This window comes from Tetrao urogallus, assembly GCF_951394365.1.
Source record: "Tetrao urogallus genome assembly, chromosome: 7".
Classification (NCBI taxonomy): Eukaryota; Metazoa; Chordata; class Aves; order Galliformes; family Phasianidae; genus Tetrao; species Tetrao urogallus.
This window is the reverse complement of record NC_136820.1, coordinates 30,449,780-30,468,032: the sequence shown is the minus strand read 5'-3', so window position 1 is coordinate 30,468,032 and position 18,253 is coordinate 30,449,780. Positions and strand designations below refer to the sequence as shown.

The 18,253-nt window shown below is 35.7% G+C and overlaps 1 protein-coding gene across 1 annotated transcript in view; it reads left to right on the top strand.

Annotated features, from left to right (window-relative positions):
* The window catches only part of ZNF804B (zinc finger protein 804B), a gene marked incomplete at its 3' end in the record, with an annotated part of 214,046 nt that overhangs the window by 185,768 nt on the left and 10,025 nt on the right, over positions 1–18,253 (top strand). Inside the window, exon 2 of the mRNA XM_079538111.1 lies at positions 2,554–2,697. Within this exon, the coding sequence (XP_079394237.1) occupies positions 2,554–2,697 (144 nt within the window). The remainder of the gene's footprint in view (positions 1–2,553; positions 2,698–18,253) is intronic.

Here is an 18,253-nt window from a genome sequence, read left to right as displayed (position 1 = left end):
TGCTTCACAGAGAGTAATGTGGTGTGTTCACCCCAAACAATTAGGCTTCTCCTTCAACAGAAGCAAAGATGGAGCAGGCTGTAAACACTTAATTGACAGTTCAGAAACGGTAAAGAAAAACAAAAAATTATGCTTTGGCTGGTTGCCAGCAAGTGCAAAACTTACATTTTTATTAGTTTAGAATAAAAATGCATTGCCTCCAACACTTGACTTCCAAGGAAGGCATCACTGCATAATTAATGCTATTGCATCCACATTCTAATTTATGCATTTTAATTATACCAAAGGCCCAGTGAATAATTAATGTTAGCAAAACAATGTGTTGGAAGCATAAGCTGAAAAGTACCACTTTTTAATGGGCTTTGTAGATTTAAATAACTAATGGAAGCTATTTAACTGTTTAATTACAAGAACATTTTCAACTTATACAATCAAGTATTATCTACTATGACCGAGTACCCTCACAGGTGGAGAAGTGAATTAGCTCAGGCTACTTGCTTTTTGAAACAATCAATCTGAGTATATCACAGTATACTAATCTACCTGAGCCATATGCATGCAGGGAAAAAAGGTTTTTGAATGTTGTGCTGTAGGAGAGACTGGCATTTGTAAGATGTAAAATCAAAATTCCAGGCACAAATTCCTCTTTGACCTCCTGTATTCAAGCTGGTCAGTGCATACAAGTTTCGTGGGGAGATTTAGAATTGAATATAAAAGGATACAATATGGAACTCATTATCCCCAAGTTCAGCAATCGAAAATTAAGGATATAGTCCAGGTTAGTAATTTAGAGTCTTGCAGTGGTTGATAGATACAGCATTTCTGGAGAGAGTTTCATCTCATACTAAAATAGGTTTTTGAAGTAGATAGAATTAATCATTATCTGGCAGTGGCTATCATTTTTTTCTGTTTCTTATAGAGAAAGCTTAGAGTAGCGCCTTAGGTGTATGTCCTACACCTAGCTCCTAGGCAGGCTACTTTAGCTGAAGTTCCCTTCAGTAGCAATGCCAGCCTCCAAGCTACCATGTGAGTAGTACATGGTAGCTGATGTACCTGTTATCAACCTGATGGCACACAGATCACAGCAAAGCTGCAGGCTCACAGCATGGATTCCTCCAAAGCTCCCATGTGCCACATGGACAGCCAACACCTCTGCTGCCTGCTCAAGTCCCAGGATGAAAACACATGATTTCATTAAGAAAGTCCTTCCCTTTCAAAAGGATCACCCACATGGCTCTGCTCTGCCCTAAATCTTTATCTCTGGTGCCTGGACTATCAGGCACACTACCAGACAGTGTGAACCAGAAGTGTCCCAGCCACGTAGTGTGTCCCAACGTGGGCCCACCTTGGGTTTGCTGCAGGCTGGATCGTGAAACCATGCACACACCAGACAGCACTGCCTGCATAGCATGGGAAGTCTAGTTGTTAAAGTACACATTTCTTACAGTGAATATAATGACAGAGCAAATGATGAATTACTGCAATCCTTGACAACATCTTGCGTACACTCAAGTAATACCAACTTGTCATTGTGAATATAAAATTAATCACTTTCACCAACTTTTTCAGTAATTCTTTCCATGTCAGACAGAAGTTTGCTCTTTAAACTCTAAAGTAAAAGATTCAAGTATAATAATCATAATAATAACAATAATAACATAGTGAAGGCTGCTTCCAATTTGGAATAACAAGCCATTTTATCTAAGTGCATTATTTGTAGGTTAGTAACTAATGGCTCCAATGTTTTAAGCTTTCTTTGTGTACCAGGTATATACTGAAAGCATAGTACATGTCCTTTCAGAACAGCTCTCTATGTCATTTGAGAGACACAGAGGGAGAAACCTCTTGTGTTTTCCCTTTTTTCAGCTGTGATTGCCTGACCCTGGCCCTATTCTTGCACTAGGGCAGTGTGAGAGGTGTGCCAGCTCACGTCAATGGCTGTGTCTGTTGGATGACAGCTGCACTGGGCAGCGCGTTTGTGTGGCGTGATAACTCCCCTAATGTGGTTGTGGGGGAAGGGACACAGCAGCATGGTGGCACTGTTCCAGGGGAATCTCAGCTGGCCGTAGCCAGCTGCTGTCTGATTCTGTTGAATATTTGATGCAAGGTAGAAAGCAGTACACAAAAGAAAATCTGTCTTGGTAGCAGGCTAAAACTGGCTGCTTTCTTCGGAGCAATAGCATCTGAAAGAGCAGAGATGGAGCAGGGGTGCCAACTGCAGTAGCACCCAACTCATCCTCCTGGTATTTTATGTACTTCTCACCGCTCAACTCTTCCACCCAAAAGACAGGTTGTGACCTGAAGGTATTCCTCTGAGCCTTAATTCTCTGTATTTTGATTACTACAGTATCTAAAGGAAGTGCTAAGAGTAATTACTCAAGTAATACAACTATTTAATTAAATCCAACTTGAGAAAAAAAGCTTTTTAGTGTGTACTTTGATACTAAGGTGGAGCCCGGTGAGCTAGCAGTTCCAGTTTCTGGTGTTTTTAGCATAGATGACAAAAACAGTGTGAGCTCATGATCTGTGTCTCCCTTTGCTTCTGTCTTTCAGGACTATGCTGAGAAGGAGAAAGCTGCAGCCAAGGCTCTGGAGGATGTGAAGGCTAACTTCTACTGTGAACTGTGTGACAAGCAGTACCACAAACACCAGGAATTTGACAACCACATCAATTCTTATGACCACGCTCACAAGCAGGTAAACCTGACACTTGTCTGTCTGTGTTACAGCTGCCCATCTTCTGTCTTTCCTGATTTTGGGGGATTTCTAAATTCACTCAAGTAAAGGACAGGTTAGCGTGTGATACTAACATGTTATTTTTTATCAAAATCAAATGTAAAATATTTATCATTTTAACCTTTTCCGCAATCTATGCCTCTTTCCAAGGATCACCTGCTCAATTCTAATATTTAAATAGATTTAAATATGAACTTATAAACTGGAAGGAGGGGGATGGGGGGATGAGGAAACATCTCCTCAAATATCTGCATTCCTCTTTTGGTTTTAGGAGGCACATGATGATGTTGTAAGGCTGTAAGTAAGTATGATCCTTCAAGCTAGTTATACTGTTTCAAGGGCAGAAAAACAGGTTGTTGTTTATTGTTTTGTTTTGTTTTGTTTTGTTTTTAAGCAAATGTAGAACTGAAGTTAAAATCTGTGTCTCATGAAGTTTCTCAGGATAGAATATGCAGATCAAAATAACTGCAACTCTTGAAAAAAAGAAATTAGATTATTGGAAAAATACAATAGATATTATTTTTCATTTTTGAACCTATTTAACCAGGTCTGTATGTGTAGGTGTGCCATACCAATGTATACATATTATCATTCCATGTTTGCTGCCTGCATCACAGTTTTCCACTAATTTTAGCAAAACACATATTCCAGTTGACACTGTGGAAGAAAAAGGCAATTAATTCTTGCAAGCATTCCAGAGCTCTATAAAACTCATTTGCAAAGTTCAGAAATGAACTGAACCTCTTGTGTAACTTACCATATGTTATGAAATAGCATGTGAGAAGTTAGAGGTGTTGCTACATAGAGGTTTCCATAAATGCACCTTATATTACTGTTTTTCTCCTTGCTCTTACATGTGTTACGCAGTTCAAGTCGTTATGTATTTCTGCACATTGGAGTTACTAGGGCATTAATGTCTCCTGGGTGATCACACCTCTGGGTACATGGAGGTCAGGGGCTTCCTTGCAAATCTATGAAGAATTTAGAAGCTGCAGGTATTTCTTCCAGAGAATGAGAAATAATAAGTGCCGAGATCAAACAGCGCTAACGGCAGAATTCCTTGCTCTCACTATAAGCAATCTTATTGTTCTTTGTAGTATTATAGAAGATGTAAATCATTCTGGCATTTTCTGTGTATGCCTACTGCAGCAGTAAGCGAATGAACTGCCCATGCACTACGACAAACCATCCTGCTGAAACCAACTACCCCAGGTTTTGCTGTCCATAAGCCTCTTCTAGCCCATCACTCTCAAACAACAGATAGATTCACTTAACGTATTTATTTATTAAACCCAAAACAATTCCTTACATCACAACTCGTTAGTTAATCTGTAAAAAATGGTTCTAATAACACAAAACATTTCCATATCCTAAGCATGTGACTCTAATCCATATAAATCCCCATTTGCTGCACAAATAATTTTTCACCTTTCAGCCAATTTTCTACTTGTCAGAGATGCATCTGAATTCAAACGAATCAATCCTTGCCCCCCTCCCTCTTCTCTACACCCTCTGCAGTGAACAGGTTACACAAAATAAAACAGCCTACTTGATGCACCATGTACGTTTGGTTTGTTGCAGCAGAGGTTTTGGAATCCTGCATTGTAAAACAGAATGTTTAAGCCATTAAACTGCCTTTAATTTGTAGGTAAATTCAGTGCCTTAAAACCTGCCAGACTGATGTTACTGTGAACTCAGAGTCTCATGGAAATACACAACACGTACAGAATATCAACTGTCAATACAAGCTCATCCCATACTGCCCTCTCTGATGTAGTTCAGCAGCTCAAGCTAGCGCAGGATTAGCTAGCTATCCTCCTGATGTGACACGGTAATTCGGTCTCATCTCCCTTCTCACATCTTGACTGCTCAGCCAAGTTTTGGAACCTTGCCTCTAGGAATAACATGAATGCTACATCTCTTCAGACTTTCATTGTTAGTCACAGAAAAATCTATACTATTCTTACTTTATCAAGATAGTTTTCTGAGATAGGTCAATTTTAGTTATCTTAACTTCAAAATGTTAGTTCTGGGAAGTGTAGAAGCCACCAGAAAACTTCCATTCCCCTTTCTGTTTCCCAGCAGAAATTCGAGGGTACCATATGTTGTCTACATGGATATGTTCTGAGCAAAATCTTTCTTATGGAGATTAAATAAAATGAGAGACTTTATAGCTCAGTAACAATATTGTATAGTCCCATTTCCCTTTGTGATTTCCCTTCTAAATGCTACTACTTAGAAATCTGTATTAAACTGGCAATGCTGCTTAGAGAAGATATAAAGACAGAAAAAAGGATATTGCACTATGAGCACTTCTCATAAGACTTTTGTTTCCCTTCCAGAAGAAACAGATTTTATTCAAAGACTTATGATTTAATCTCCCAACGTTATGGTTTTATTAAATTAATTTTGTGATTCATTTTTTAGCTATGACTGCAACCAGTTCTACAGCAGAAAATACTGAATTTTGGACCTCTCATTTAGTATAACAGCTATTGCCTTCCCTGGCCTCAGAGGACTGCAAAACATTAAATCAGTTTGGCCTTGTTTGTGCAGCCGGGATTCTGTTGGGTTACGTTATTCTTGAGCAGTACTCTCAGAGATACTTTCTTCCTCTACACACTACTTACATGCAAATGTATGCAAATATGGTGTATGTATATGCAAATATATACACACGTATACAGAAAAAATTCTGAATTAGGAGTAATTCAAGATCATCTGTGCCTCTATTTTCATTGTCTCCTAGCACTAAAATGATCCTGGAGAGGTATAATATCATTTAAATGTAATTTATTACTTTTGACTGAGTATTAAATAGCTCTTATTTCTTTGACTGTCTTAACAGCATTAGTCTTAGTGTTGTCAGCATCTTTCTTCTGTACTACTTATCATTTATTATCATTTATCATTACTCATAAATATTACCTATTATTGGAAAATAATTTCTCTCAGTGCAAGGCTGGATAAAGTGATCTCTGAATCTCTATGTAAGTGGAAGCCTGTGCTCCCACCCAGCTTTACCTGAGCTCTCTATTGTTAAGCCCAATACTTTCCAAAAAACGGGGCAAGAATGAGGGTGCCCTCAAGAACACCTCTCCTCACGTTACAAAACAGCCCTGTGCATGCATGTCTCACTAACCCAGCACATAAATAGCTTTCCTTCTTTGTGGGTTTCCTTTTACAAAATATATTACTTTATAAACTCCTGAGCAGCAGTCATGGGCAGTTTCACATTTGGTAAATGTGCTATATCTTTTCATTCAAGCATCATAGCACCTGCAACAATGCTTGTTCTCACTTGCTCACGCTGTTCTCCCCAAGAGAAGTTGGCTGCATCAGAACTGATTACCTTGGCTCTATATAAACTCCCTGAACTTAGGAAAAAACAATAGTCCTGGTGTGAATTAGCTCGAAAGTTATTGTGATGTAGATGTTCAATGTAGGCTGCTTCTTGTAAATACAATACCTATATTCAACTTTATGTTACACATTGAGCAACAAATAATAGGTAAGCGCAGATTTTTTTTGAAATACACTTGTTAAGTCACTTGCTTCTGTAAAAGAACACCAAACTTGAACAGAGATATCTATTTGGTTAATGTTATTAAATGCAATCTTTTAGTTCCCTCAGGTCATTCATAGCATTCATTCATTCACTTAATGTCGAAGCACTGGGAGCTTTCCATTTTTGTTGAAATAATCCTCATCAGTAATCAGCAATGACTTCTGATATCAGCAAAAGAGAAAATCACATATCTGTTCTCTGTACTGCAATAAAATAATTATGATAATAATAATAGTAGAAATAAGCAGCAAAGAAAAACAAGGCTGTATTGCCATCTTGGGGTTTCTCATGACAAAACAGGTCTCTTAGTTTGTTGTCAAAGTTTAGACATACAGCTAATCACATTCGCTTGGATGAAAAAAAATCTGAATTTTACAGTATGTGAAGTAAATGAACAGAAGTTAAAGTCTACACTAGGTCACATGCACATGTCTTTATCTTAGTACTTAAATCCGTGCATACTGGCACTTGGGTAAATTTTTTGCATGAAAGTCTGATTTAATGTGCACAGCTGTAAACACTTGCCAGTAAGCCTTTATTGTGCTTGTGGATTTAAACTCTAATTCAGACAGAGATTTAGCTACTGTTAAGCATCAAAGCTAGTAAATATGCTTACATTTTAGCTAGCCTTGCCTCTAACACCTAGAAAATGCACAGATAAGTAAACACAGAGAAGCTCCAGGAATTAGTGTAATACTGTGATTTTGTTTTCATTCATCTTTAGGGTGTTGTTTTTTCTCCCAGGATGTGTTTATTGGAGGAAAATCTCACATTCTGGCACTTGGATACAGATCTCTTATTACCCAAACAATTTTCACCTGGAGCAAAGATTGGTTTGGAAGTAGCTCAGAGTTTTCACCTTGGGATCTGGGAGCAAAGGCAAACACCATCCATAAACCTTTTTTCAGACAAAGTACCATGTATTTAGTTGTCAGAATATACAAACGAAAAGAGAAAGATCTGCCTCAGCGTGAAAGTATATGAGAATGTGTGTATGTATAATCTCTGCTTTTTTTCCCTTGAGATATAGGTGGGCCAATTGTTTAAAATTGTTTCAAGGCCAGATTGTGCATCTGAAGTCTGCTCTCTCCATGTTCCCCTCAGAAAATAACCTCTAAATTTACAACAACGACAACAACAACAAAAATCAGCTTAGATTGATGCTTGTTAAGAAATGCATGCATATTTTAAATTAAATGTTCACATTTGTCACAGCACTCTTAAGAAAGACAGAACCATATTTGCATTAAAAGTTGGCCTGGAGACAACAAGAGAAAAAGAGATAAAAGAAACATGACGTTAGATTCATTCAGCTAGTATATAAGTAGACTTGAAATGAGAGAGAGATTTTGAATATATGGTAGTTTCTGTCTTCCTTTTCTTAGGTAACAGTAAATTGCCATGATCAAAAGGAACCATCACAAACAAGTGATTTTTTGTGTGCAATTTGGAGAGTGTAAAATTAGGCCCAGTCCTGGAAATAACAGTGAATATTCTTAGTCGTATGCCTGTAAGCAGCCTCACAAAATTAAACAAAACCGTTCAAATGCATAAAATGAAGCAAACTTAGATGTCTTATGAGAGAGGTTTTAGAGATGAAAGTTATAATTTCTTTTTTCCATCTCCAGAATATTCACCATAAGTATCTCAGATGCTTCTGAAATCAAATGATGAAAGTATGATTCAATATGCTCAACAGTTGTTCAGATTTTCCCACACTTTATTCTCTAATTTCAGTGAAATACCAATTTATATTTAGCATTCGGCAAGTTTATTTCCAGTTAGACTATCTCCAGTCGAGGCATACTTAGAATGATCATCTGTGGATATATACACTTTGTCAGAAACCTTTTTCATCACAATATTTATTTTCTCAAGAATCCTTTGCTTTTGAAGCAGAAGAATCCTAACTATCTGTTATTTTATTCATTGTTCTACTGTGCACACATTGTACATTTCTGGCATATGTCTTCTCTAGTATGAAAACCAAAGCTAAAAGGAAATAATTCATTTCTATGGTCTATTGTCCATACTATCATTTCAGTATCTTTCTGCCTTAGAGAAACACTGTTCTCTTGCTTATTCTGAAATCAGTGATTTTTGCTCTAATTCTTCGGTAGTTTCACACGTTCTTAGCTTTTGATTTTTCATTGTGTGCTCTTGTTCATTGTGTGCTCTTGTTCATCCTCCCCAAAACAACTTCACTCCTCCTGTAACTTCCTGAAGAGAGAGATTTTGATAATTTCTTGCTGAGTAGTTCTTATTTTATCTTTTTTCACTTTTTCCACGATTGTCTTAACATTTGCATCTCATTCTATTAGAATTTATTGTTGTGAATTAAATCCTTTTAAACTTTTCTTCTTAAATTAGTTTAGATTATGAACTGGATTATCCTATAGTTTTTACTGGATAGTTAATTATAGGACTGGTTGTGATTCCTATTATTAAGAATTCCAACTCTTTGTTTTTTTAGACCCAATTTCTGTTGCTTTTAGAGCTTGGGCTGAAATTTTGTTTTTGGACTCTTGGCTTTACTAAATTAGAACATAAATATATATAATATTTGTAAAGTAAAGCATAGAGAAGTGCCAGGACACCAGAATCAATACTGTGTGGTTGACCTTATTTAATACTTTTATGCACTTGTTCTTTAATATAATCTTTATTCAGAGAATTGCATGTTTTCCTTAAGGAAAACTCTCTGACTCAGTGCTAAGGACGAACTCTACTGAAAGAATTCATCTATCTTGTACAAGAGACAAAGCTGCTGGTTATCTATGAGAGAACGGATAATGTCAGATGAAAAAGTGGGTTTAGGAAGTAAGGATGGGAATAGGTGTGGTGGATGAAGATAACGTAATGGCATGGAAGTATGGCTCTGGAATTGGAAGATAAAATGAAAGGTGTGTACACAAAAAAGGTGGGGAGGGGGGGAATAAGAAGAACAAAGAAGAAATAGCTGGAGAAATAATTCATCAATAAAGGGGAATAATGGGGTAAAGCACAGAAGGAGACATTCGAGGTTAGCCACTGATACTGAAGCCATTCCTCTTAAAGCAGAGGAACTGAGCAAATCAACCAGGTACAATATAAGAAAATTAGCTGTTATTTTGAAAGGTAATTCCTTTAACAAAAATACCACAGATGTTATGTTGGCACAAAATGTTACTTTATATATTGAAAATAATATGAAAGTCTTACATGACATCAAAAATCACTGGGATCTGAAAAAATAAAATAAAATGTGTAATGATGTTACTCTAATACAATTTCATCTTCTATCACTGATAGATAACATAAGACCAAAATATTCTATTTTATTGGCCTGGATATTTCTTTCTGTTATTCAGAAACAGAGAAATGCTGCCTTTCTAAAAGCATGTTTATATCATGTCTGTTTTGCTTCAAAGCACCTGCAATCCCGCATCTTTGAAATTCTGAAGCTGTGATGAAGTGAAACAGGCAATCAGATTGTGTCACATCGCAGAAGCTGATGTAAAGAAAGGCAGCATAAAGCAACACAGGATAACATCAGAATTTAAGCTAGGTTAATGTACAGCATAGGAGCAAAAGTAGCATGTAAAGATGTAAACCATATCCTCGCATTACTCAAGTACATTCATTTTACCTGTTTGAGGTGATCTTAAAATAAATGCCTAGTTCATGATATCATGCACTGTTTTCTTAAATATTACGTGAGGAGGCTTGAATTTTTTAGCTGTGCTGCATAGAGATGCTTCAATTGCACACTACAGAAAGTGCATATACCAGAGCAACTCCAGAGCAGAAGCAGCATTATCAAATACCACTGAGCACACTTTGGCAACTGGGGGTTACTTGAGGCAACAGATTCCAAAGAAATGTCATCGGAAACTACTACAAATAACACAGAGTTGCTTTTAAATTTAATATCTAGATAAGCTAAATTGTTAAATGCTAGATGCTGTGGAATTACATTTGGTGTTCTTTAGAATGAATGCTAATTAGCATGTAAATTAGCAATTTAACCCTCTTTAAATTGGAAAAGAACCCATGGGACACTTAATTTCATAGTTGTTAATGATGGTCCAATGACTGTAAGATATTTCTTAAGTATTTCATTATATCAGGAATTACAGAAGTTTATTATCAGATTTTGGCATTTAAAACACAGCAATAACCAGAATGCTGGGTAGAGAATGTTAGGTGTCCTTTCCATTCCTCTCAGAGGGTACACTTTTTAATTGCTCAAGTTTTATAACTATTTCTTCAGGCAGGAGGAATGGTTGATGCAGTATAACCAAAGGTTTATTGACATAAACAAGGCATCTGAAGGATAAGATTTATTAGGGGAAAAAAAAAACATGTGACCCCACACTAGTCACAACCATTTTGGGGCAATCATATTTTCAACATTTTGAGGTTGGACTTGAAGGTCCTGAGGGTCCTTTCCAACCTGAGCAATTCTTTGAATGACAATTTGCTGTTAATGATTAAGCAAGTCTGGACACAGATTCATAGAATACCTCCTGTGCCAGCTTCAAAAGACTGAGGAACAGTTGGTAATGTTGTTTGTATGCCATATACTTTGCAACTAGTGTCATTTAAGGGCAGGCTCTGGAAGCTGCTTTTAGGTGATAGAAATAAAGAACTACAGGACACTATGATTGTATTTGATTGTTCTCTATGCACAAATACTTAGATTCATATTTGTGGAGTGACTTGTAGAATAACATAGTATTTAACAAGATTAAGGAACCTGTGCAGGTTACAGAAAATCTTCACAAACCCTGGGCTAATTTTCTGCCACAGTCAGACTTTTGGAAACATTAGGCAATTAAATAGTCCTACCATCAGATATCTGCAGAAAAATTATGCTATTATTATCTTCTGTATAACTTTTAAACAATGCTCTCTTATTCACATCTTTCTGGAAAAAGAATGTTTCTTCTAATCCTACTGGTGACCACAAAGGTATATGCAGCCCTATGAACATCTGTTTAGAATCTGTATCTATTATAGTTCTGTTCGTTTTTGACCATCTGTATCTTCCATGCAGTAATTAATGTGCAAGAATTTAGCTGCATAATTGATTCCCATGGAGCATTAAAGTCACACTAATCAACAATGTTTGCGTTTGAGGAAATGTACCATGTACCTCATACGTCTTTAAGAGGCATTTATAACAAAAACAAATATTTAAAAGTAAACCAGAAATATTTCTGTGCATCACCAAGATACCAATAAAGATGGTGGGATTAGTAATTTATTACCTTTTCTTAGTTAACAGCATTAATTAACATCTTTTAATGTGTCTCCAAGGAAAATATAGAGGAAGTAACCCAGACTAATTATCATTTCACTGCTTTAGCAATTTCATAATAATTAGGCTCCACCAGGAGCCATTAAAAAGATGAGGGTACTTTAAACATCTTCTCAGATTAAATTGCAGGAGAATATCTAGAGAAATACAGATTATATTCATGTGAATATCAAATAAATATATTATCACAGGTGATGTGACCACAAAAAAGAAGTGAATGTTTCCTTAATACAAAGTTAACTACTAAACAGTCTTGCCATCAGAAAACACTATTTTTAAAGCAGAATATTTTGGGGGGAATGTGAGATATCCAGAATTTTTTTTTCTTTTTTGAAAAATTTTTCTTTTTATATCATTAACCTTCAAACAGGTTGAAATCATTCAGGAAGACTGAAACACACTGTTTAAACAGTGCAACTTTCAAAATATTTTAAAATACTAATTTTAACATATTATATTTACTATTCCTGAGTTAAAATCAACATGATGAAAGGTGTAACTTTAAAACTGTGTGTTTCATTGTTATTTAGATGAATTGACATCATGCCTCTTGAACATATTCTAAACTCTCATTTTTTGGTAAGTTTTCATAAATTTACTTCTCCCAGTAAGACAAAATGATAAAATTTCCTGCAAAGGAGAAATTCTGTTTCCTTAAACAAATGTGTAAATATGAAGGAATTGACATAAGCCCCTTGTAGGAGTTATTCTATGCATATGTTTTCTCTTCTTGGCTTTTGTTCCTTCAAAATAAAAACTTCTCAATACTGATGTATACTGAAAACAAAAGTGCAAGAAGTGCAATATTCCATTGTTCTGTATTTACACTTCTCCTTTAGGATCTGTGAAATTCAGCAAGGTAATTAATCATATGCAGAAGTGATATAACTTTCTGCATTTACTGCAAGTCTGGCTTGGCTCTTCAGACTTAGATAACAGTCTGACTATGTGCAGGAACAAGTCACAATTAGCAGACTAATTACTGAGTAAAGAAATAAGTTTAAGGGTAAAAGAAAACAATTTATTTAATCACAGTTATCAATATTTTTCTCTGAAAATTTGCCTAAAAGGTACGCTGTATTTTTTTGCCTTTTTCAAGGAACTCAGTATATTTGGACTACTCTCATCTTGTTCTTTCTTTCAAGGAAAAATCCAGTCTTCCAATGCCTTTCATAATATTTGAGCCCATGCTACAGTAGGCATTCCATTCATTCATACTTCAGGTTGCCCAGCGAGGTTGTGGGTGACCCCTCCCTGGAAGCATTCAAAGCCAGGCTGGATGGGGCTTTGAGCAACCTGGTCCAGTGGGAGGTGTCCCTGCCTGTAGCAGGGGGTTGAACTAGATAATCTTAGAGGTCCCTTCCAACCCAAACCATTCTATGATTCTGTATGACTTTCAATAGCCCTGATCAGATTTTAATTTTCTTCCCATTTTGGAATTTAGCACAGCATAATATCCCTATGCTTGGTTAAAGCAGGAAATGAAGACTCTGGCTTATGATTTGAAAACAATCATAAATTGAACCAGTGTGCATGCAAAATATAGGCCAATAAATCTAAGCTTGGAGCACACAAGAAGTATGCAATAATTACTAAAGTGATTTTTCTGTTATTTCTAGGAAATGAAAATCATTTTTTATATAATTCCTTATTTATTTGCAGAGTTCATCAAGCTGAACAAGGTCTTTTTAAAATTAAACCACTAATACCTGGAAAAACAATAAAATCTTTTTCAAAAACTAAAATGAAATATGATCCAGGTGCCCTACTTCTTGTCTGCATTTGAGTCACTTAGGACAAGGAATATACAGTTCCTATCATTGTGTTTTCTCTGAGATGGTGCATATTTAAAGAGAATTGTTGTTCTATTTGAGTACATAAACTTACAACCATACTTTTATAAAAGAAATAACTCAAATTCAGGACTGTAGCAGAGTGCTAGAATAAGAAGCAATGATGTAAATAAAAGATCAACTTCAAATTTTACAGCAATAAAACTTTGCTGAGAGCAAATAATAAAATAAAGCCTGCTCAAAACATTGTTTATGTCAAGTGGCAGACAGAGAATTTGAGAAGAGGCAAAATGTAATTTAGAAGCCGTGAGTGATAATTCAGCTTTATAATATTTAAAAGTTTCCATGTTTACATGAAAAAGTAAGTGTTCATTTACAGAATTATTTGAGTGAATACATTGAGACATAGTCTAGAGCACAGGTAAGAGGGGAAAAGGAGACGTTAAATGTTGCCTTCCATTACCTCCAAAATATGCAAGGTGATCCCTTCCACTCATTTTCAAGGGAGTATTAAATTAACTTTACATTATGGAATCAAAACGTAAGTACGTCAAGTTGCAGCTCAGTGACCTGTCACACACCAGTGAGCCGAGACACATACTTGACTGTGCGCATGCTTTTATCTCCCTGTCTTATTGCAAGCCCCAGGCACTGCAGGTTGCAATAGCAATTTGTTCAAGGGGACCAAATACAAATAACAGATTTCAAATAAATAATATTTTAAGTAAGTGGCAATAAAAAGTACACTAGATAGACCAATATACCTTTTCCTTTACGAAATGGAAAATTAGGGCATCATTTACTCTGCAGTTTGGTCATCTTTCTCCTTGACACACTCTCTTTGCTTAGGAAGCACCTTACAGCTTTCGTGGTTTCAGTGGGAAATGCTGATGAACTGGGAAGTGAGATGGATAGGTCATGCAGGGAAGAAAGAAGACTAAAATTAATGGACACAACACAATAATTACGTGAGACAGAATTGGAAAAGAAATGACAGAATAATATATGATCAAAATATCCATCTTTAAATCGGTAAATTTCATAATTTACAGAGATGTGTTCTCAGAAGATTGTCTCAGATAATCAAAGGCTAAACCAGGCAGTGGCAGGAGTGAATTAACCTTGAAAACAAATGGGACATCTGTTTATCTCCTCCTCTAAATAAACTGAAGACCGGAACATAAAGTGCTACTCCAGTCCCATGCATGAGGAAATTAAAATTAACAGATTATCCTTTTAAATTTGTTGCCTCTGTGGGCCTCTCTTCTGTCATGGATAGCACAAAAATGCTTTAAATTGTGTCTGGATTCATCCACATTATGAAGCTCTGCAGAGTAGATCTTTTACATACACATTATTAGTTATCATGATGATCAGCACATGGTATATAGGAAAAATTGACTGGATTGTATTTAGTAACATAAACTTGTTTAAGTAAGAGTTTAATGATGGTGAAAAGGATGATCAAGTAGGTTGGAAGGAGGAATTAAAATGGAAAGATGTGAGAGAGATTTAGGAAATTTTAAAGAGCATTTGGCAGATGGTTTAAGAAACAAAATCCCACAACTGAAAAAAGACCAAATAGGTTATAAACAGCTAATCTTGTTCAGAAGGGAAGTCAATTCTCTGTGGCTTAAATTTATAATAAAGGAGAGAAAGGAAAAATGGATAGTAAAGATCATAAATCAGGAGTGAAGAAATTGGAAAAAAGTGATAGAGGAAGTAAAAAGAGCAAAAGGAAAATTTGTAGTCATCAGAGGTGAGGGCAAGAAGGTTTCTGAAAGCATATTGAAGACATAAAGAATCTTCTGATCCAAAAAGAAATGAGTTACTTGTCAGCGGTGATGTAAAAAAGACTATTTAATACAGTTTTCTGTTCTATCCTTGGGGCAAAGCCAGATGATTTAGTCACATTTATGATGTTTATGATGATTGTGAAGTACCACTCTAGCAGCAACTAGGAAGAATATTAAATAGCATAATTTAAACCTAAATATTTTGATACCAGCAGATTCAGGTAACCTACATTTAATGTTAGGAAAGACATGGCCATAAACTCTTGTTCATTAATGTTGATTCTTAATAAGTCTCAGAGCACCGGAGGAAGTTACATCAAGCTAGAAATCATGTTACTATTTAAAGGGAACAAACAAGAAAATCTGTCATACTGACAGTAGTGCCAGGAAAAATGCTGGCATGACTGACACAGCACTTCATAAAGTATTAAAGAATGATTATATAATTAATTTCATTTAATTTGTTTTATGTAAAATAGATTTTGTCACTTTTTCTATTAAAAAGTAGGAAATAAGGATGTCCTCACTCTTGTGTTATTGAAAAGTTTCAGTCTGACTAAAGTTTCAGATGACTATAAAACTCATTTGCTGTCTTTTTTATTGACAAATATTACACATAGATGTCATTTATTAAACCTTCTTTTCTCTGATCAGCCATTTTGTTATAGTACTCCAGCCAGGTTTCTGGTTACTTTAACTCTCCCTACTCCAGAAGAGACCTGTCTTCCTTGAGTAAGCAGAAGATAAAGAATGTTTTGCATTTGATTTAACAAGTAAAACAACCTAAAAGGTTTTTTAAGGATAGCTATTACTTCCTATTAGAAAAAGCAATATTCTACTTCCTGGAAACATTTGATGATGCTTCTGCTTATACCTAGTTTTAATATCCTTCATGCATATAGGATTTTTCACTTTTTGCCCCGACCAAATAAATGTTCATCTGAAGTGCAGTGAAAGGCACCTATCATAAACACTACATTTATCTCAAGTACATATTAAAGTGACTCCTTTTGGTGATGGGTTTGTTCTCTAGCACAGCAGTCCAGAGCCGCTCTTTAGTGGCCTGCTGATTCATGTTTCCTTAAGGTAAACTATGGGCACAGTTTTGTAATGGATTGCTTTCATGCTTTATTAGAGTACCCTCATCACTATCACAGTTGCTAAGAATCAACAGATGACAAAGATAAATCAAATTTAGGTTTAATTTAGATACCATCTTTCCTCTTCTTCAATGGGCTTTAACAAGTGACGTGTGCTAATTAAATGTACATTTGTGGGTGCTGACTTGGCCTCTTCTTTATTCTTCACATAAATTACTCCATCTCTTTTTGCCTTCATTTCTTTATTTGGAGAATATTATCATGGTAAAAGCATGTGTTTCATAAGATATCTGAGATTTTTGTGACTCTGAAATTCTGATGACCACACTGAAGGAATTTTGAGGCCATTCATTTGAACTGCCTTTTGAATTCTTGAATATCTGAAACTATGTGATTTTGTTTTTCACTGTCATAATTAGAAAAAAGAAAAACTAAACAGTGAGGCAGGCTTCAAAAAGATGCGAAGAAGGCTAAAGCATTTTTAAAGTAAGCTTACAAGTACTGAATGTTTTGATAGGAGAAAGTCTTGCATGGCATCTGTAATACCAGGTTTGGTTTTTTGGTTGTTGTTTTTGGGGTTTTTGTTTGTTTTTTCTCTTTGAGCTGCTTATGTGAGAAAGAAAAAGAAATGAAATATATAAACTGTTGTTTTTCTGTAGCTAAGAATCAGCACGAGACACAGATGAGGCAGGCTGTGCATGAACATGCAGTGAAGAAACAAGCCTGTAGCAAGATTCTTTGAAACATGTTACTTTTAGTAGGTAAATTACTCTGTGTTCCAAAATGGTACTGAATGTATCTAATCAAATCATGCAGTATCCAGCCAGCTTGCTGGAGCATATGACAACAAATTCATTGGAAATGATATAAATGTGGGTGGTCAAGAAGAGCATATGCTGAACCCACAAATAGCTCAGGCCTTCAAATGAGTGATGCCACAAAGTGCCTGTTCTGTCCTCTCCCACGTGGAAATGGCCGCCTGAAATCCATCTGTTTTAACTGTACTTAGTAATTTCTCACGTGCCATACAAATGTACTCTGAATTACATTAGTTCAAACTCATAATCTGGGCAGTGGGTGAAATCAGTATAATTAGCAAGAATATTTGCAGATATGGCTGAACAGTAAGAAGCTCAAAAAAAACAAAAAAAAAAAAAAAAAAAAGCAAACCAGATAAGCAGTAGATCTTTTTGCTTTCTGGCACCAAGACACATTGCAAAATATCAGATCTTTCTATAAGAATTTAGGGACAGATTCTATGGAGAAATGTGAAAATAAGTCCTCCAAATACCTATCTGTAATTTCTCCTTTTAATTGGATCTATGATCAAAAACTTACTCATTGATGGTTGGATTCTGTAGGGCATGTCTAGGGATTGACATTTTTTCCTCTGTACTATCATTTAATTCCCCAAACCAACAATTTTCCCATTCACTCCTGCTAAAAATATTGAACCTGTTAAGACTGGCTATAATAAAATCTACTCCAAAAAATGGTCATTATCACACACTTTAAAGTGATCCGTAAATAATTATGTATAAAATGTATGATACTTTGTCAGGCAATTTTTGAGTTTCATATCTCAATGTAAATTCTTGTAACAGCCTTTCACATATATTTTTAGGAGTTTACCATAGTAAAGCAAATTTCTTCACTGCTGTTTTTTCTCTTTCACTTGGAGACTAATACTGTAAGCATCAGCCGTGAACTCTTATCATTCTCCTGCTATGGTTTGCAATGTAAATTCAATTTACAAATAATGTACTTGGTTCCAGTGTTAGGGTATGAAAATCATACTCCATCCTGTTTCTCATTTGAGCCTTCTATGGTGAATTTGATTAGAACTCAAGGTGCTTTTCAACGAAGTTAAGCCAATCATGCACTCAAACACATATGTTAATTTATGGACTTAAGATTCAGAAAATGCTATTTGCATGTGGCAGGAAACATGCGCCTTA